This window comes from Columba livia, chromosome 1 (genome assembly GCF_036013475.1).
Source record: "Columba livia isolate bColLiv1 breed racing homer chromosome 1, bColLiv1.pat.W.v2, whole genome shotgun sequence".
Taxonomy (NCBI): Eukaryota; Metazoa; Chordata; class Aves; order Columbiformes; family Columbidae; genus Columba; species Columba livia.
This window is the reverse complement of record NC_088602.1, coordinates 155,772,287-155,792,509: the sequence shown is the minus strand read 5'-3', so window position 1 is coordinate 155,792,509 and position 20,223 is coordinate 155,772,287. Positions and strand designations below refer to the sequence as shown.

The 20,223-nt window shown below is 42.2% G+C and overlaps 1 protein-coding gene across 3 annotated transcripts in view; it reads left to right on the top strand.

Annotated features, from left to right (window-relative positions):
- Positions 1–19,906, top strand: part of PTPRB (protein tyrosine phosphatase receptor type B) — a 63,266-nt gene extending 43,360 nt beyond the window's left edge. Inside the window, exons 20-34 of one of the 3 annotated variants that reach the window (XM_065040355.1) lie at positions 28–177; positions 1,330–1,573; positions 1,741–1,847; positions 2,361–2,460; positions 4,160–4,243; positions 4,358–4,375; positions 4,481–4,562; positions 5,020–5,110; positions 6,742–6,818; positions 7,631–7,765; positions 8,822–8,944; positions 9,145–9,308; positions 10,723–10,858; positions 13,971–14,091; positions 15,145–19,906. In XM_065040355.1, the coding sequence (XP_064896427.1) occupies positions 28–177; positions 1,330–1,573; positions 1,741–1,847; positions 2,361–2,460; positions 4,160–4,243; positions 4,358–4,375; positions 4,481–4,562; positions 5,020–5,110; positions 6,742–6,818; positions 7,631–7,765; positions 8,822–8,944; positions 9,145–9,308; positions 10,723–10,858; positions 13,971–14,091; positions 15,145–15,167 (1,655 nt within the window). In that variant the 3' untranslated portion in view covers positions 15,168–19,906. The other 2 variants (XM_065040350.1, XM_065040365.1) reach the window with 2 other exon arrangements.
- The last annotated feature ends 317 nt before the right edge of the window (positions 19,907–20,223 follow it).

Sequence of the window (20,223 nt, the reverse complement as noted above, 5' to 3'; positions counted from 1 at the left end):
TTCTTTTTTTTCTTTTAAATTACTCAGGTCCCCCTCAGCCACCTCCAGACATACGAGTGAACAAAAAAGAGGTGCTGATCACCAAATCCTCCATCAACTTTACTTTCAATTGCAGCTGGTTTAGTGATACTAATGGAGCTGTGAAGTACTTTACTGTGGTTGTCAGAGAGGCTGATGGTAAGTGTCACGATTTAATACAATTCTGTCTGTAGCCTGTAGGAGTTACATGGGGAGGTACACACACATTACTACACAGCAAAGGGGCTTCTCCTTTCGTAGAGGTTTTGGATCTATACCTGCTCCCTGCCCTAGGGACTTAGGACCTCCTTCTCCTATGGTGGTCAGTAGTGACCACAGAGCTCAGCCAGAAGCAGTAGTTAGCTTCTGTGCACTGGGTTACACCCTCATGTATGTTCAGGAAATTTCCACAGGAGGAGACGTGATGGATGTCATTGGCAGTGAATATAGAAGAAACTGCCTTGCTGTGCACAGGTCTCCAAAGGTAGTTTAAATGTGAGGTGGGAACACTAAGACAACTGTTTTGCAGAGTAAGCCATGCTGAGAAGGCAAAGGTAGCATCTCCCAGGTGGTGTTTGCTCACTGAAGGAAATGACTTTGCATGCAGCACTGTAAAACAGAACAGAAATTGCCCTCATAGCATGCATGTAAACCTCCTTTTCTGCAGTTGACCTATATGTGACAGAACAGATAGATGTCTCAACAATTAATACCTTGTTTTCAGAAGTGGCTTCATTTACTGGCATGCCAGGACAAATTTTGTGACCCATGAGAAAGTTTTTTAGTCTCTTCATCCATCAGCCCTCAGGAAAAAAAGCAGAGATAATATTTCCACTGTCTACTCTGTCACATTTGTGCAGCTTATTGAGAAAGGGACTACTCATTGGCATGGCTTTGATACCTGAGTCTTTTACAGATTATTATGTGGATTTTGTTGTCAGTGTGTGGATTTTTTTTTACTTGCTTTATGGTGGTAGGATCCAGGATTCTGGATCACAGGGATTCCCACCAACAGCACAGGAGGAACTGTCATAGCATTGAATTTGACCTGCGTTGTATCTGGAAAAGTTACAATGAGGTCTTGTGAGGAAATCTCTCTGAATTTCCTCAGAAAAATAATAGCAAGTTTGATGCTAGAAACAAAGTACCCTAGCCACGGTATCTTTGTATTCACAAGGTAGCCTGTGCGGCTTCCAAGGAATGCTAGAAAGTTGTACAGGAATATGTATGTTAACAGTTCGAGTCTATAAACTGTGTCGCAGTAATGGCTGTGGTATGTAAACCTTCTGTCTTTCTCTGGACATGATATAGGTAGTGAAGGACCAAAGCCTGATGAGCAGCACCCATTACCTTCCTATCTGGAGTACAAACACAACGACTCTATACGCATCTACCAGACAAATTATTTTGCCAGCAGATGTGCTGAAAACCCTGACAGTGACTATAAAAGCTTTGACATAAAGCTTGGAGGAGAAATGGAAAATTTGGGAGGCAGGTGTGATCCAGATCAGCAAAAGTTCTGCGATGGACCTCTAAAGCCTCGGACTGCTTATAGGTTAGATTTATGTTGGTAGTTGTGCTCCGTCACATTATTAGACATGATGCTGTCTGTGGTCATTTGAAAGGTTTTAGTTCTCTCTAAGGGGCAAATGAGGTCTTATTTTTCTGCTGTTGGTTCTGAATATCTGATGAGCTGTAACTATAATGGTACTGTTTTTCTAGGATCAGCATACGGGCTTTTACCCAGCTCTTCAGTGAAGACCCAAAGGAACTCCCAACACCGCTCTTTGCAGACACCTTCTTCTCTTTACCGATCACTACAGAGGCAGGTTCGTTTCAGGCTTGTCAATGACTGTAGCATGATTACATATTGTGGCTCAGAACACTCTGGTATCTGGAACTATTTGCAAGGAATGGAAGAAAAACAGATTGTTGTGCACATCCTGAAGGCTGCTCTGAAATGAGGCTGGAGCTGTGGCTTATCCAGCCTTAGCTTGAAAATTCAGTGGACTGCTTGATGGAGCTGCTGACAGGAGAGGAAGGGGTGAATGCTTAGTGAAGCTGTCACCAAGAAAGCTTCAATGTGCAAGAGAACCAGTCTCCCATATAATGGGGCTGTGCTTTCTTCTATTGTGGTTGGGAATGAAAGATTTTGTGCAATGTTTGGAAAATATAAGGACACAAAATCAAGGCCAGGTTTTAGCTAAGTGTTTAAATGCCTTACATTTCCTTGTATTTAACTATTTTCATGAGCTGATAATAATATATCCCTTGAAAGTTTTTGATTCTTTGATTCTTCATGTATTTTCCTCAAGATATATTAATACATGGTTTGTTTCTAGAGCCTCTGTTTGGAGTTATTGAAGGTGTGAGTGCTGGCTTGTTTCTGATTCTGATGTTAGTGGCTGTTACTGCCTTATTTGTCTGCAGACAAAAAGTTAGGTAAGTTGAGCCTCTTTATCAGTGTCTGTGATTGAAGTCAGGTCAAATTATATTCATTTAAGCAATACAATATTTAAAGTGTAACTGTAAAATTGGAGGAATGAACTGAACTATTCAACAGATGAAATTTATGCCCCCAGCAACTGTGCACACTAAATGTAGAACTAATGACTTAGTTATTAAGAGATCTGTATATTCTTGATTCAAATACCTACTGATGTTAGTCAGAATTATCTCCTAGAGCATCCATGTAACTTTAGTTTTCAGTGGGAGTCTGAATATTCCTGAAAAAATGGTTTAGCATTCAAACGGAATGCCTTTTGTCAAAAATGAAATGTTTCAAATTAATTTTATCTGTATTGTAGATGGGAAGCTCTTAAAACTCTTAATTTAGACTTTATAATTTCAGTTCAAAATTCTTAACATGTGGCATTACTTCAGTGTCCAAAGGATTAGTTCAAACTTTACTTCTCATTTTTTGTCAATTATAGTTGTATAGTTCATGTTATAGATGAATATTAAATAGTGAATTTTAGCTATGTTTTTTAAAATTGAAATACTCTATCTCAACTTTGAAAAAAGCTTTATCCATTTAAACCATTTGGCATGACTGAAAGAGATATGACATTATTGATGTGAAATTCCGTGTGGTTTGTGAAAGGAAAACTTCAACATTTCCATTACATGGGAAACCCTGAAAATCTGAAATTCATTTCTTTTACTACTACAAGATTAGGTCTATTTTGGTTTGAATTTCCTTTTCAGATGCCAGAATTTCACATCGAAAAAAACCTGTTTTCTGACTAGTTGCAGCTTTTAGACAGAATGGATTTACCCTTTAGCAATGCTATTATTAGGCTCTATGAACCAATTCAGTGTATTCCTCTACATGCCATCCAAAAAAAAAAAAAAAGAGGCATAAATCATTAGCAACAACAAATAAAGTCTGTTTTTGCATATATAGACTTGTGTGCTCCTAACCATCTCAGTACATAGTGACATATAGAGCTTGATTGATGTGTTTTCCACCTTGCCCCTCTCTTTGTATTTTTTTTAGTGTAGATAAACTTCAGATTAGAGTGGGGTTCCATGTTCTGTGGTATATAGCCAGCAGGACTACAAGTATACCAGTGTGGTTTTCTGTCATCATACACAAAGAGAAAGTGTTCTCTAAGGGAGATATGCTGTAGGAGGACATGAAAGGACAAAAAGCAACACTAACCGTATGGAGTTAGCACCATTTCTGTGGCTTTCCCAAAGCCCACTGTGGTGCAGCCACTTACTCCTGCCACGAACCTGGGCATCTCCTACAGGCCTGGTCTGCAGAGTGGATGTGCTGGAAGCTGCAGACCTTCTACAGCTCTGAAAATCTACCTGCATGTGGAGAATCAGCCCATTTAGGGCCTAACTTAGCACGGGACACCCTCCTTAATGGTAGGCTGGGCTGTGAGTGTTTTAGTGTTTCATGCCTGTGTGCATGCGTGCAGTCCACGTCACTGTTATCAAACTAAAATACAAGAAAACTGTGCCACAGCTAGGACCCATGTCACATGATCAGAGTTGTAAATCAAAACGGGCTTTTTTAAATTCCTTTTTTTCCAACTTAACAACTTCTTTCCAAAGTAAGTGATGTTATTGGCAGCTCTTACCAGTATCAGAACATAACAGTAAAACAGAATTCCTTTTTCTTTTATTCCAGCAATGGCCATGAGAGACCTACAGCAAGGCTGAGCATTCGCAGGGACAGGCCACTGTCAGTCCATCTGAACTTGGGACAAAAAGGGTAACATAAAAAATTTCGTTTCTAAGAGCATTTTTAACATGGCATCATGGATGAGCAGTCCCATTTGGTCACTCACTGACGAAGTGTTTCTTTTTCTTTTGAAATTGTCTCTAGGAACCGGAAAACTTCCAGGTAAAAAGAAAAAATTAATACCTAAAAAAGCTTCTTGATAACCAACTGGATAAATTATGACTGTGATTCATCCTGTGATTTTCTTCCTCCTGTTGAATATTTTAGTCCGATCAAAGTCAGTCACTTTGAAGCACACTTCATCAAACTTCAAGCAGACTCCAACTACCTCCTGTCCAAGGAGTATGAGGTGGGATCCTAACGGAGGCAAAAGACTTACTTTATGAAGGGATGGACTGGCTGAAAGAATGGGGTGATGCATTAGAAAGGCCTGCATTTGTTTGTTGTATTCACACTAATCCAAATAAGTTTGAGAGTCTCACCTGAACTCCGCTTGTCCTAGTGCAGAAGCCAGTTCTGCATTTGGCATAGCATCTTCTGGTTGACAGCCTCTGCCTGATACTTCTCTGGCTGAGTTCAGGAGCATTCCTGTGGCACATCTGTGTGACAAAGCATGGAAAGCACCTGCCAGCTGTGCGCTTGCTTTAAAACAGTATGATTAGATACTAAATTTCAGTTTGCTTGTTTGTTTGAAAACAACAACAAACAACCTGGGGGGAAAAAAAAAGTCCGTGGCCTGTGTCCCCCTGTTCTGTCACATCCTTTAATTATTTTTTCCTCACATTTTATCCCTATTTTTTTTGCAGGATTTGAAAGACGTGGGTCGAAACCAGACATGTGACATAGCACTTCTTCCAGAGAACAGAGGGAAAAATCGATACAATAACATATTGCCCTGTGAGTTTTAATTTTGGTTGTGTAATATTATATCACACCAACTATTTTTCACATTTTTTAGCAAGCCTAATGGAATAGAGAGCGCAGTCAGTCCCCTCCTTCCTGTCAGACATGATATACCTCTGCCAGCTCAGGTTCTGCTGCTTGGAGGCAGATGATGTATGGCATTGAATGGCTTCATGCAGACCGGTAATTTCATTTCCCAGTAGAGGTGTAATGACTAGCATCCAGTCTAGAGAGAAAAAGCTCCAGCTATGCTGGGCATTCAGTCACTGATGATAACAAGGATAGTAGAAATAACAGTAGGGTTGTTTACATACAGGGTATCATCCATTCAGTGCTTTTTGACAGCCTTGCCAAATCTTCTTCAGAGTACACAGTAAACCTACTATAAAGTACAGAGCTACTGTGGTTCTGCATAGTAAGACACACAAAATCATAGAATGTCCTGAGTTGGAAGGGACCGACAAGGATCATGAAGTCCAGCTCCTGTCCCTGCACAGAACAACCCCAAATTCACACCATGTATCTGAGGGCATTGTCCTATCGCTTCTTGAACAGTGTCAGGCTTGGGGCCATGACACCTCCCTGGGGAGCCTGTTCCAGTGCTCCACCACCCTCTGGATGAAGAACCTTTCTGTAATGACCAACCTAAACCTTCCCTGGCACATCTTCCTGCCATTCCCTCAGGTTCTGTCATTGATCGCTAATGAGAAGCACCTGCCCCTCCTCCTCCTCCTCTTGTGAAGAAGCTGTAGACCATGATGAGGTCTCCCCTCAGTTTCCTCCAGGCAGAACAAACTCAGTGACTTTAGCTACTCCTCATACAGCTTCTCCTCTAAACCCTTCACCAACTTTGTGGCCCTCTTCTGGACACTCTCTTTGTGTGAGGTTAGCCCTGTTCTCCTGGGGCAAGACTTTTCATTGAGAGTTTGCTCCTTTAATCTGCTGTCTGACAATTTTGGAGGTAACCCATGCTGTGCATCGAGGAAAAACACCACGTGACCTGCTGCTCCATATGCTGCCTTGCCACTGAGTCTGGTATGTGCTTGGAGCACAGCCTCACAGCATCTCCTGTGTTCTGCCTGCTGTGCCAGGCTGGGGAGCATGCCCACGATGTACAAGAAACAACACCGGACTGAGATCCAACATGGCATTGTCTCACAAATCAATGACCTGGTGTCTTAGGCATCTGTCATACTGGAGATGCCACTTCTCCTAGGGAAAACTGGTGGTCTGCTTGCACATGTCAGGGTGCTGTGCAGATCACTGAAGCACTGCAGTGCTGGGCACTGCTCTCTAGTGCAGCACACTGCTGTCAGGAACAAAGGAGGATGCTGTTGTGACTCTTTCAATGCCATAACAAATCCTGTTCAACTCAACAGAGGGCTATTTGGATATTCTGTGCTTCCTTCTCACCCATCCATCTCTCCTAGTCTTTGGAACACTCCACAACACTCACGGGTGAAAGAGGCAGTACAGATATAAAGAGTTATCCCTCTAAATTATCCTTCCAGATAAAATCCTTGTCATAATTCTGCCAGTCCTTTTGCAAATGCATTCCTGTAAATGGGAGAGGGACTGAAAATCAAGACCTAGCCATAAGCCTCTTGTAATCAATTTCTTCCTAGATGATACATCAAGAGTGAAGCTTTCCAATGTGGATGATGACCCTTGCTCGGACTACATTAATGCAAGCTACATACCAGTAAGTGACTCAAGGATAGTATTTTATAGTCCTCCCGCCAGTGGTATTTTGTCCTTCATCTAAAACTGAATGTAAAGCTGGATGCTTAAGGCTCCCCTCCCCCTTCATTTATTCACTTGAGCTGAAAGTCTGCGAACTCATTTTGTGGGTGTGCTGAAAGGCTGTGTCTGACTGCCATTAAGTTAACTGTGAGTGATTTACCCAACACTTAAGGACACTTTCTTAGATTGCTGTAGTTATGGAAGATAGCAGGTCTAATTGGCCAAGGACACGTTTTAAAGGTCATTGATTTTATAGTGTCCACAACAACTGTAGCTATCACTGCAGGTGGCACCCTCATTGTGGAACTGTAGCTCATCCTGACAGTGTTGGCACCTTGTAGGATGTTAAAACTGGCTGAGATTATTAAAATAATGCCCTTTGCCAAAGAGTCATGATTGATAATAGCAGTGGCTTTAGCAATCTGGGTTTCAAGCCAGAACTCAGCTAATTTATTAAAAGCAGTAAATAAAACAAAACCCCTAGTAGTTCCAAAATGGCTTGAGACTGTGCTGAACATAATTGAACTATGAAAAGCTTTCACTGCCACAAAAGGAACAGTATTTAGATACACTGCAGCAGTCTCTTCCTTCTCTCTGCTCCAACCAGCCTTCTATTTCCAGGTTCAGGTCAACAACTTAGCTCTCCAGACTATTGTCCCAGGCAGGGGATTGTTGGTGCAGAGCCCTGGCTGGAACTTTTGTGGCCTGTTTAGTTGCTAAATCTTATTTTTCTGCCTTTATGGAAACTAATGGAGTTCTCTTTCTTTGCAGGGCAATAATTTCCGCAGGGAATACATAGCAACTCAGGGCCCTTTGCCTGGCACCAAAGATGAGTTCTGGAAGATGGCATGGGAACAAAATGTTCACAATATTGTCATGGTAACCCAGTGTGTTGAGAAGGGCCGGGTGAGCAACGACTCTTCTTTATTATTAATGACTGTTTGAACATCTATTAGAAGTTTATGCTTATTATTTACATCACACTAATGCCAAAGGTGCCAGCCAATGAGATACAGACTAGGAGATAAGATATATGATCTACAGACTAGAGACAGATTAAGGCCATGAAGTGACTTGGTATCAACTATCCTCAAATCATGCAGCAAGTGAAGACTAGAGTTAGGTATGGAGCTCAGTGTTTCTGGTCTCTAATCAAGCACTTTGCTCACTAGTACTAATGTAATCTCCTTAAGCATGCAGCAGGACAAACACCAGCAAAAAAAATACCTGCTTATCACATCGACTCCAGTCAACTCATACTTTAAATATAAGCTCTAGAAAGCAAGTGTTGATCATGAAATACATGGAATTCTCTCTGATGCATAATCCTTGGTGTAATGAGCCAAGAGACCACTCACACACTTAACAGTCTTACTGAGTGCAAGTGTAGGTAACTTATTTAGCTCTCTCAGCAGTCCACCTCCCCAGATATGACCACATCTTGCACCCTTTGCAAGACAGGGACAAGATCTATAAAAAAAATAAACAAACTTGAAGTGGTACATAGCAGGATATTTCCTTACAGTTTACAATTTTTTTGTTGAGAGGGCAAAAGCAGATGCAGACGTCTCCTACCCCTCACTGGCTCTGAGTGGGACCATACCATCAAATCTCAGCAGGCACTGGAGGCCTAGCTCTCATCCAGGCAGAGCTCTGATAAGAGCTGGTGCAGAAAATGTTGTGGTATCCAGAAGAGGGCATCAGTGAAGTGCTTCCCATTCCCCCTATCACAAACATCCTCAATGAGAACTTCTACTTCCCAGTCCCATCCTAGCCCATTCCCATCCTAGGCCCTGTTTGTTGAGCGGACATGGCAGGGGATTATGTCCCTCTGAATTCAGCTGCTGCCTTTCCTCCTTCATCCTCAGGCATGGGAGGTCTGAAATCTACTTCTTCTAGTGCTGGATGGAGGCATTGTTTACAGCTGTTACTGACACTAAGTCTTTTCCTGTGTCCCTGCAGGTGAAGTGTGATCACTACTGGCCCCTTGACCAGGATTCCTTGTACTATGGAGACCTGATCGTTGAGATGCTGTCTGAATCAGTGCTCCCAGAATGGACAATACGAGAGTTTAAAATCTGCAGTGTATGTCTGTGTTCATATTTTTTTAAATTAATTGGCTTAAAAAGGTCTGCAAGGCTAAATTAGGAAGGTTTTTTCCTCAGTAGCATCATACCCAGCTCACCTCCGTTGGCAGCTGTAGCACTTGCTCTGAAGGTGCATGTTGTTTGTGTCCCCTCCTCTCTCATCTGTTCTGGTGACCCACACTTTTTGTATCCCAACAGGAAGAACAGCTTGACTCAACGAGGCTCATTCGTCACTTCCATTACACTGTCTGGCCAGATCATGGTGTGCCAGAGACAACCCAGTCCCTGATCCAGTTTGTCAGAACCGTAAGGGATTATATCAACAGGACCCCAGACACAGGACCCACCATCGTGCACTGCAGGTATGCAAGAGCAAAAGGTCCATGGCACAGAGCCTTTGTGTGTACCCCTGGGAAGTTCCCAAATATTCATCCCTGTTAGGCCATGGGCAGCCACAGAACCTGAGAGATAGCTGATGGGGCTTTTTACAAGGGCATGTAGTGAAGGGACAAAGGGTAATGTCTTTAAACTGAAAGTGTGTCAATTTAGATTAGCTAGAAGGAAGAAATTCTTCCCTCTGAGGATGCCAGGTTGGACAGGGCTTTGAGCAATGTGGTTTAGTGGGAGGTGTCCAACCCAGGCTATTCCATGATTCTAAGTCTCCAAATACTCCAGAGCAACATTCCCAAGGCACATGCAACCGCTCACAACCTCACCCGGGAAATGCCCCAAAAATTATTCTCAGGGAATCACTGTGTCTCTGTGGGACCACTGGAGAGCACTAAAGGTGTCAACAGCTGCCACTGCTCATAAGCTTTTGCATTCTTACATTGCCCATGCACTGCTGTTGCAGCCGAAGATCTGAATCACAAAGGAGTGTTCTGAAAAGGTAAGATATACCCGTGCTGAATCTGCCTAGGTATGGATGTTGAGACAGCTGGAAGATCCATCTTTTCCCCCATTCTGCTTGAGGCTCCCTCTCTTTACTGCCTTCTCCTGCTCTTCTGTTGTTGTGCCATCTCTGGCAGCCATAGGGCTGCAGATTTTGCTCTGCTCTGTGATCCACTCCTACACACGTAGACAAAAAGGCAAAACTGGACTGCTTGATCCGTAATCCACTGGCCAGCTGCAGCAGAATATAGGGTTATGGAGTGCGGGAGCGCAGTGTGGTGCTGTGTATATCTTCTGATAAAGCCAAATGCTCACTGATACTACCTGAATGTAGTATCTGACCCCTCCACCCATTTCATGGGCTGAGGCATGTATCTCTTACATGACCACACCTGTGTCTGCCTGTGCATCACATGCTGCAACATGTCGGATGGCTATGGTATCACTAGCAGGTCAGTTTTCCTCTTCCCTGCCTCCTGTTTCTAAATGCCACCTCCCAACATGTCAGCTACTGTGGACTCTGGGATACTTTGCCTTACTCTGCCCTTCCATAAAGCACAAGCCAATTTATCTTCTAGAGTAAAGCCTACTGGTTCATCCCTGGGAGGGAAGAGGTTTAAAAGTTACAGTCTCTTAGTGTATCTCAATGATTGAGTTAATACAAAGCAGAAAGCAGTATAGGCAGTAGCAAAGATGACTCTACTATCACCATCATCTTTTTCTCCTTTCTAAACAAATTCCACTACAAAGGGCTTGAAGTCCCAGAGGTGCCATTTGAACAATAAGATTCTTGCCCTGGAGATCAGAACTTCACAAAAATATCACATGAAGATAGTGTGTGCTTTGATTGATCTTTTAAATCATTTGGGCTCTGTTCTTTTCCAGTGCTGGTGTTGGCAGGACTGGCACATTCATTGCACTGGACCGAATTCTGCAGCAGCTGGATTCAAAGGACACTGTCGACATTTATGCAGCAGTACATGATCTAAGGCTTCACCGGGTTCACATGGTTCAGACAGAGGTAGGTTTTGGATAGCTCTGCAACACTGCAACATGTAATAATCAGTCTCTCATCTTAAAGGCTCTCAAAGCACTTCACAGTTACTCCACTGTGAAACACTAGTTAGATGTATTTTAGCTCTCTGAGTATTTCTAGTTCAGGATTGTTTGCATTTGCTCTCATACAGCAAGTCCAAACCATAACAAGTCGTATCTCAGCTTCCTATAGATTTCTCCTGTTTGCACTGGCCCACAATCACGCCAGCAGTGTTTTCCAGCTGATGCTTCAGCACATTGTTACGTTATTGCAGTGTCCAGTAAATGAGCTTTGAGCATGGCTAGGTCCTTCAGGGATGTGTTTGGAAGACAAGCCTAAACCAGACAGGGAGCTCAACGTAATAGGGAAAAAGAATGGAGGGCAGAGAAAATTAAGTGTGCATAATTTTAAAGCTCTAAGCACTGTGGCCTTGTGGCATTGCAGTTCATTTTTTATTGAGCTGCTCTGTCATTTTCATTAATGGTATTGGAAAGTCGATCAGCATTCCCCTAACATACTATGCAAAAGCAAGTACATTTATTCTCAAAGTGCAGAAAAAGTACGTGTTTGGGATTTCTTTCTGTGCTTTTAAAACTGAAAGAAAATCACTTTACACTAATAACAGCTAAACACTCAGGAGCTGATTTAATAAAAGCGAGTTGTGGAGTCAGCCTTTACATTTTCCCCGTGAACTGTTAATAGAGGAATCAGAACAAGTTTGATGGGTCTGCCTGTAGCTTGATACTGATGGAGCTCTTTGTTGTAATTTGGAAACTAAAACATCAGTGACAGTGCTTCCTGACAGATGTAAAAGTCACACATGGGTATAAAGAGAGACTCAAATGGGAATACAAAAGAGAGACTTCCTGGAATTATCTTAATCAGAGGAGACCTCCTGTTGGAGGGGAGACAGATTCTCAGCTTGGTCTGGGCATCCTCCTTGACAGATCCATTTCACCTTCTACTCACCCATCAGCCGTAGTCATCAAAAGCAGACAGGCACCTCAGGAGGGTGGCTTTTTTTCCCTGCCTCGAAAAAGAAGCAACTGCCTCAAGAGCCTAAATCTGACACCAGGCTTATAGGCAACTAAAATTGTGTGATACAGAGCCTGTCTTTGGCATGAGCTTGACATGGCATCTAAGTCAAAAAGTAGCCAGACCCAAATGAAATATCTACAGCAGTAGTGAGTTGTATCCCTCCATGCCACTACTAGCACTACATGCACCTCTGCCGCAAACTAGCAGTGGCTCGAGTCTTACCCAGCTTACCCAGCTCGAGTCTTACCTTCACAAGCAGCATCCCAGCAATGGGGTCACAGAAAGCTTTTGCAGCTCACAGGTACTCACCCCACTTGACCTGCAACGTGCTTGTAGACTGACCATGCAGCTGTGCCAGTGCACAGCCACTAAGCTGCTGTATTTTAGGCAAGTCATTAATCTGAACTGACAGTTGCATCTGTATATGGTTTCTGATTTGGAATTGTCTTTCATCGGGGTAGCTTGAAGCCCAAGCAATACAACCTCTCATCCTTCTGCAAGAAAATAAAGTAAATTTATCCTGGAGTTTTATGATCATTCGAAGTTTGCAATGAGCAGTAAATTATGAAGTAATTCTTACACATTTCTTAAGAAAAAGTAAAGTGGGTGGGAAGAGGGAGAAGAACAGATCTGCTCCACATACTTCATCCGAAGTGTGTGAAGACCCTAGTTCCTGGTCTTGGCTTCCACTATCTGTTTGGAAGTTGAGATAAAAGCTAGGTCCCCGTGTGCTGATGTGGCAGAAGCCAAATCCCAGTGAGGAGCACAAGCCAGCAGATAAGACTGTTCGCAGTGAGATGCTCCAGCCAAAGGTCACAGCATCACCGTGCTTGACATTATGCAGTCAGAGTAAAACAGCAGCAACAAACCAGTGCCCCTGCTTTAGACTTGGCTGAAAGCTGCTTAAGACAACTCTCCCGCAGCTGGAGACATGCAGGGGAGTAACAGCAAACTCTGTCCATCAACTCGAAAAGCAGTGAGCTCAGCACAGCAGCTGTAGCAGGCAGAGAAGAAGTCCACCATTTCAGTCCCAAATGGTCTCTGCCAAAGGAAGTCTCTGTGCCCTGGCCAACTTCCCACCTAGTGGGTGGGTGTGATGCAGGATTCTGCTCCACAGAGACAGCAGCCGTAAGTGTGTAACAGCAGGTATCCTCGCTCTCCCGGAGCACTAAGGAAAATGCACAGAGCAGTAGCTCTTGTGAAAAAGAAGTAGAAGATGTGGGGGAACACAATACACATGCTATGGGAGAAATTATGTCTTTGAGCTAAAGTAATATTAAAAAGGTACACCTTGATATATAAAGAGGCTCAGCCTAATTTTGGGGTACTATGCTACACTAATCCAAAAACCAAGAATCATCCATGTCACAAACCACAAAGAGCAGCAAACCTTAGGGACTTACAATCTGTTCCACCAAGGTAGTTCGATAAATAGTCATTAACATGCTGACCCTTCTGACTTTGGTTGTTAATATTATCTTAGCTCCCTTCTATGAAAGGCACTCTTCAGAAAAGACAGTCTGTCCTTTGCTGCACGGTCAGAAGTAATCTTATATTGGATCAAAAAAATTCTGCTTTGCCAGAAAATTTGGGTTCATCAAAATTCAATGAAATATTAATGTATTGTGATAAAATTCTGTGGAAAATATTTATTTTCAGGCCAAAAAAAGCAGGAAATTGTTTGTCTCTTCTGCCTGCTTCCCTGTACATATTAATTCTGGTACACATACTTCATAATAAAGCATTCAGAAGTAGTAGCAATCCAAGACAGCATCATGTCAAATTATGCCTTGCAGCTGATAGACCTTTCACTCCTGACATGATCTGTCAAAACATACTGTGTTCATTTATGTTTTACTGGTAACATTTCTAAAACCGAGTGATCACAAAAGTTTACTATTTTACTAGTGCGAAAATGAGAATAATTTTAGAAGTATATTTTTATTTTTAACACCACCCTTTGTTGTGTGTGAAGGAGTTAGCCTGTAGTGATTTTTCACAATACAGAAAATGAAGTTACAAAATATCCCAGAGTGACTTGGAAAAAAATATTTTGCAGTGTCAATATGTGTATCTACATCAATGTGTGAGAGATGTGTTAAGAGCCAGAAAACTTCGCAGTGAACAAGAAAATCCCTTGTTTCCAATATATGAAAATGTGAATCCAGAGTATCACAGAGGTAAGTGCAGGTTTATCAAATTGTCAAGTGTTTCAAATGTAATAGCTCATTGACAATGCAACTGAGGGGACAAATTGTGCTATCCCGTGCCATCGGTATTTTTTCTCTTCCTGGATCTCCACTTCTTCACTGCTTTGCTCTTGTCACTCAAAATTGCATCTTTATTTCCTCCATCAGTAGTCATGATGCTCTCTTGCTGCTTGTACCTTACCTTCATGCGCTCCCTGTCTCACACGTCACGATTCCTGTGCTGTTGAGGGATCTGAACCTCTTCCCTGTCATGATATTGTCTTCCTTCTGTACCTCACCAGTGTTTACGTCATCCACTTTTAAGCACGCTGGGGCCACTGACTGGGTTCTCTGGTCTCTGTCATCGACGCTGTTCAATTTCTGTCCTGAATCTCCTTCATTTTCTGTTGACTGTGTAGACAGCCTTTGGAGACTTCCCATCTGCCTTGACTGGCTGATGTATGTGTCCAAGGCTGCGCTCTTTTCTCCTCCTCCAACTCTCCTTCCCTACAGGCCTTTGTCCCCAGCCTGTACCCAGTCCCCTGGGAATAAGAACTGCAGGAGTAACAAATTTGGTACAAGCACTGGCTTTCACCTCCTGTTCTCATAGCTGGAGGACCACTCTGGAGAAGCTGTAAGCAGAGGTGGCCTGTGTGTCCTGGTAGAGCTCATTCCTAAAGGCTGTGGAAGCTTTCAGAGTCAGACAGCAGGACCTCGGTAGCTCCTCAAATTTGGGCACTGGGAATTGTGATTATAGGATGAGAGATCAAAATAATTTTCTTGATCAAGCCCTTAGAAATCAGAGTTGTCATCAACAGGTAGAGCAGGATTGGAGGAGGCCAAGGACTGAAATGTTATGACTGGGTCCCACAAGCTGGGGGTGCTGGCAAAAGCAGGGGTGGGATCTGCTCTGCAGCTGTCACATCAGTCACCAGCCAGCGCCGCTGTCACACAACCGCCTTTCAGAGCTCTGTAGTGAAGAGCTGAACGTGAAGCCACCAGGCTTGTTTTATTTTTTCTAATCTCGGTTTTCCTTGCTTTCAGATGCTGTTTATTCAAGGCACTAAGAATGTTACAGACAACTGCTTTTGTGACCACATTTGTTAACTAGGGGTTTTGTTTGGGTTTTTTTAATGTATGTATTTCATGCACTAGAAAGGTGCCAGACCTTTCTGTTGAGACTGTGTATAATTTATTGGTCTGGTGATTTTTTTAAAAGATACATAATTTAAGTGTAACAGATATTAATGTATATAATTGTATTTTGGCATTATGTAAATATGTATTTTTTTCTATATTGTTTATATTAATATTAAGCTTCAGATAATACTATTTTTTTCTAATCACAGTTTTTGTGAACTGTTCTACATAAACTATTTTAATTTGTATGGCTAACAGGACTGCTGCATTTGGGGCAGGTTATGTATTGGCATGTAACACACAGGAAAATTCCTATAAGAAAACCTCATTTTTTTTGACTAGTTCAGTGTTTGTGAGATGAAATAAGCTACTATTAAGCAAAAAGAACAGTAGTCCTATATAGGAATTACAATGCTACTCTAAACATACTGCTTGAAAATGGTTGTAGCCCATAAGACAATGACATACCTTTTACAGAACTCATTAACAGCCAGCCAAAACAGGGTCCACCTCACTAGAAGCAACTGTTTCAGTCTCATGGGACGTAGCAGAAAAATATCAAACAACACACGCTGCCGTGAAGTCTAGCAGACCTTTGCCCCACACGCGTGGCTTTGAGGGGAGACAGGTCACATTCTGATTTCTTTGCACTGGTTTGAGAGAGCAGGATCAGACCACAGGCTGTGTCTGTGCAGTTTCACTTACATGCAATTACAATAAGAAAGGTGTTCAAGGAAACGCCTCGGACATTCCTGTTAACGGATATGTAAGGATGTGAAGCCTGGCAACTTCCATAGCTCATTAAAAACAACACTGCATCATGATAGCTAAAATAATAGAGAAATAAGGACATATGAAGTTATATATCCCACAGTTCACACAACTGGCTTCAGCCTTAAGCTGCATGCAACAGAGCTGCCTTGGCCCAAGCATTGGTCTCCATCGAATGCCACTTGCTTTCACAAAGGGAAAGCGAAGCCCCAGCATGTCCACATGGAAAGACTCCTGCACTTCAATATTGCCTGATGTCACCACCACAAGGGCAGCTGGAATAGAAGAAGACTGGGGATGTTGGCTGGCAGGGCTGTGCTAATAATCAGATTACTCAAAGCATTTTGTGATTTGCAAGACAGAATTGAAAAACACTCACCTGATACATTCTCCAGCCAAGCGGATTAGGCACATCCTCTCTCCTCTGCAAAGAGGTTCCTTATTCAAGGAACTGATCTGAACACTCGGTTCAGCTTTTCTTTGTCTTTATAAAGTGCTCTTCACACAAATAGAGAATAGGCGGTGCATAGTTCTCCTTTTATATGTCTAACCATACTTTACCTAGAGAAACAGCCTGCTGCTGAAGACAAGTGCCTAAATTCCACTTTTATTTTGGAGATAAATAAGTATTTCTGAAGGCCTTCAGAGAACTAGCCAATACCCCTAAGTGCGGACCTGCTATGGCCCTGAGCCAAGACTACTGTGATTTCACCATGGCTTACTGGAGCCACGCTCTCCTTGTGGCAGGAACACCTGCCTGAAGATGGGCGAAAAAATCTGCAAGGCAGCTCTGACGTAGTTTTCTTAATCATTCCAAAAGCAGGACCAGTGGGACATCCATGTCACTCTGTTTTTCCTAGGGAGAATGAAACAGCTTGATAATCCTTCTTCCTTCCTACTCCATCTGGAGTCTCATCCTTCCCTGACCCATTATCCTCACGTGCCTCAGAAGCCACCCTTCATATCAGCTTTCACGGCTGCTCAGAACATGTAAGCGTGGCTAACATTTTAGGTATCTCTGTATGAAAATACTGCTCATTCCACTTGTGCATCCTCTTTGGCCCCAGATGAACCCCAAAATTCTCTGCCCTCAGTGGGATGTGAAGAGAACTAGCATTATAGTGGAAGGCATTTGCACAGAGGGAAAGCTAAGCCAAACCACAAAGAAATGTGCAAATTTTCTGCAGGCCCCTTTTTTCTCTGTTTCCTTTGCTAGATAAGATTGTAGGTTAGCAAGCAAGGACAACCAAGCACAGCAGCTTTAGATCAATCATTGACCTTGCTAATAGCCACTGAAATTAGGGCATCATGAAAATTGTGATTGTGTTACGTGCGCTGCATTCAGTCCTTTCTTTTTGCAGCAGGAGCTGAGGAATAAAGATCACCATGTTAGTTACTGGCAGTACAATTACACTGTGAAGACGTACCAAATGTACCCTATAAATTATCTCACTCTATGTATTACTGTGTCGTTTTTTACGCTGAGGAAAATGGAACTCAGTAATATATGATCTGAGGGCAAAAGTCTGATTGTATACTATGTATGCACAATGTTCATTATTTTCAGAAAGACACACATCATTCTGCTCTTTCTTTTGACATTGTTTCTCAGCTCTGTCCTCCGCACCTACAGAATTCACAAATCTGCACCCAAAATGATGATGTTGTAGCAGATGGCTATTTTCTTTTCTCTCAGTTGATAATGGACACAGTTCATAAGCCTGTTCCTCCTCATCACTTAATAACATGACAGATGACCTTAAACACGCTGGCACAACTCTCTTGAGCACCTTTACATTTCCGCCTGGCCAGGTCACGCATGAGACTGTACACACACATTATTGTTCTGGTTCTGCTTTCCAGACAATTCCGGTCATATGAAACCAGTGTAAATCCACTGAGAATAGATAAAAAGTATCTATGTAGCATTTTGTTAATATAAGACACCTACTTATCAGTATAATTGATTATATTTACTGTGCCTCTAAGCTGAATAACAGGACTGATGGGAAATGTTTAATGTAACCAAAATGAACTTGAAGGAGCCCATGTACTGAACAAAGCGAGCTCTTAAGGAAAAAGACACCCTCCGCTGAAGAGGATGTTTCTCTTTTGAATGTCCACGAATGATGTTCAGAATTGCCTTCTTAATGTTTCCCAATAATAATGTTATAAAGCAAGGCTAGTGTCATTGCTGATCCATAAGCTAAGATTTGCACACTTGGAGCCCAGTCCTGTGAACCTCTGCATTGTCCACAAAGCTACCTGAGTACTTTTGTGAAAGTCAACTGGAATACTTGCCTGAAGAATGTCATTCCACTTCTGAAGCACTTGCAGGGTTGGGCTTTTAGGTTAGTTCAAATTTTTGTATTGAAAGTTATTTAATAATGAAAAAATTGTGAGAAATGTTTTTTTTAATCTGTGCAATACAATTACAAGATCCACTACCGATTGTAGAAAAAAAAAAAAAAAAAAGAAAAAAAAAAGATTTTGCATAGCTGGAGTTGATAAATGATATTTTTTGTTACTAGTGGAACACAAAAGTGGGTGAGAGAAATAGGCATACTGTGAAGATGTCATAAAAGTGCAACTTTATACATTTTTCTCTGCTGCTATAATTATTTATACAGCTTATATACGTGCCTAAAATTGCCAGAAATATTATTTTATGCCATGATATACTATGAATTTCCCTTCAGTTGTAGAACAGAGAAAAGAAAATGTGTGAGCATTCAGTTTATATTTTGTATTGTATATGTTTATTTACGCTTTGACTTTGAAAGCAAAAAGTTAAATACTAGATGGATAGGAGTACGTGAGCACTTAGCCGTGCTCCTCAGCCTGGGAGTTCCTTTATACAATATATATGAAGAACAATAACCATCTAATCGCTATATCAGCATATCCCCCCAGGGCCACAGGTGGGAGAAACACGCCTGATGTTCAGAGATAGAACCCGCTGCAGCTTCACTGCCAAGGAGTGGCATGGCAGGTGCATTGCATTTTATTCTGAATACTTTCCATACTTCAGATGTACAGTCTGCGTGAACAAAGCGCACTATAAAACAAAACCCCTTCCCTGGTGGCCCGGTCGCAGACATTCAGGCTGTGGAGCTGTGGGCGCTGGGACCTCTAGTCCCAAGAGGCTGCGGCTTTGAATAGAAGGTGGGTGCGCAACCCCATACTTGGGCAGCTCACCGTGCCCTCGGCTCTTTCTCACAGGCTGACAAAGTCAAAACTCCCGACCACTATGGCCAAAGCAAACTGGTCTGTTAGCAGTGACCTCGCAGATCAGCAGCTGGTTCAGGCTGGGATTTGGTTTTTAAGACTGGAGGGAAATACTGGACACCATGGTTAACTAGGGTTAGCAGTTGGACTCAGTGGTCTTGAGGGTCTCTCCCAACCAAAATGATTCTATGATTGTATGACTAGCTAAGTTTAGGAAATACTGTGGAATTTGGGCACGTTCAGTGTCAGTGATGCTGTTAGATGTGCATGATGATTTGGTTATTTTTTGGTTTATTTGAAAGCTACCAAAATACTGTAAGTAATGTCAAGTAGCTAAATATGTATTGCTCTACAGCAGGGCAGTATCTTACAGTGAAAACCCACAATTTTGAAATGTCGCTAGCCATAAACTCTTTGCCAGTGCCTGGAGTAAAGTGTCTGAAAAACATCTTCAGCACATATTCCTTTCACATATGCTATATAATTACTTATATTTGTGTTCCTAACAAACACTGGGTGAACACAGAATTGTGCCACTATTGTCAATTTAATTTATGCATTTAAGTATATTTTTATATTTTTAGCTACAGTCAACAAATCAAATATATTTGAGCATATTTTACACATTTTTCTAAATAGTTCATGAATAAAACATTAAAAGAAATCACATCCTTGTCTTCTGTTTGACTGCCCTTGCATTTTGTATTTGCTTGTCCTGCTGCTCAGAGAAAAGGTCATAAGTGAGTTTGATTTCAAGTGAGACCATCTTCAGAGATCATTACATTCATCAGAAGCCTCAGCCTGTTGGGGAAAGGGGCTCTGCTGTTGCCCGCTGGCTGAATTAGTGCCCGGGTGGAAAGATACAGTTGTTCCCTCCACCTCCCCCATTCTCTACCCTTCTCTGTTAATTACCCAAATACTGTCTGGGTTACACAATGGGTATTTGAAACAACAGTGCCTCTTGAACTTGGATGCCTGTTATTT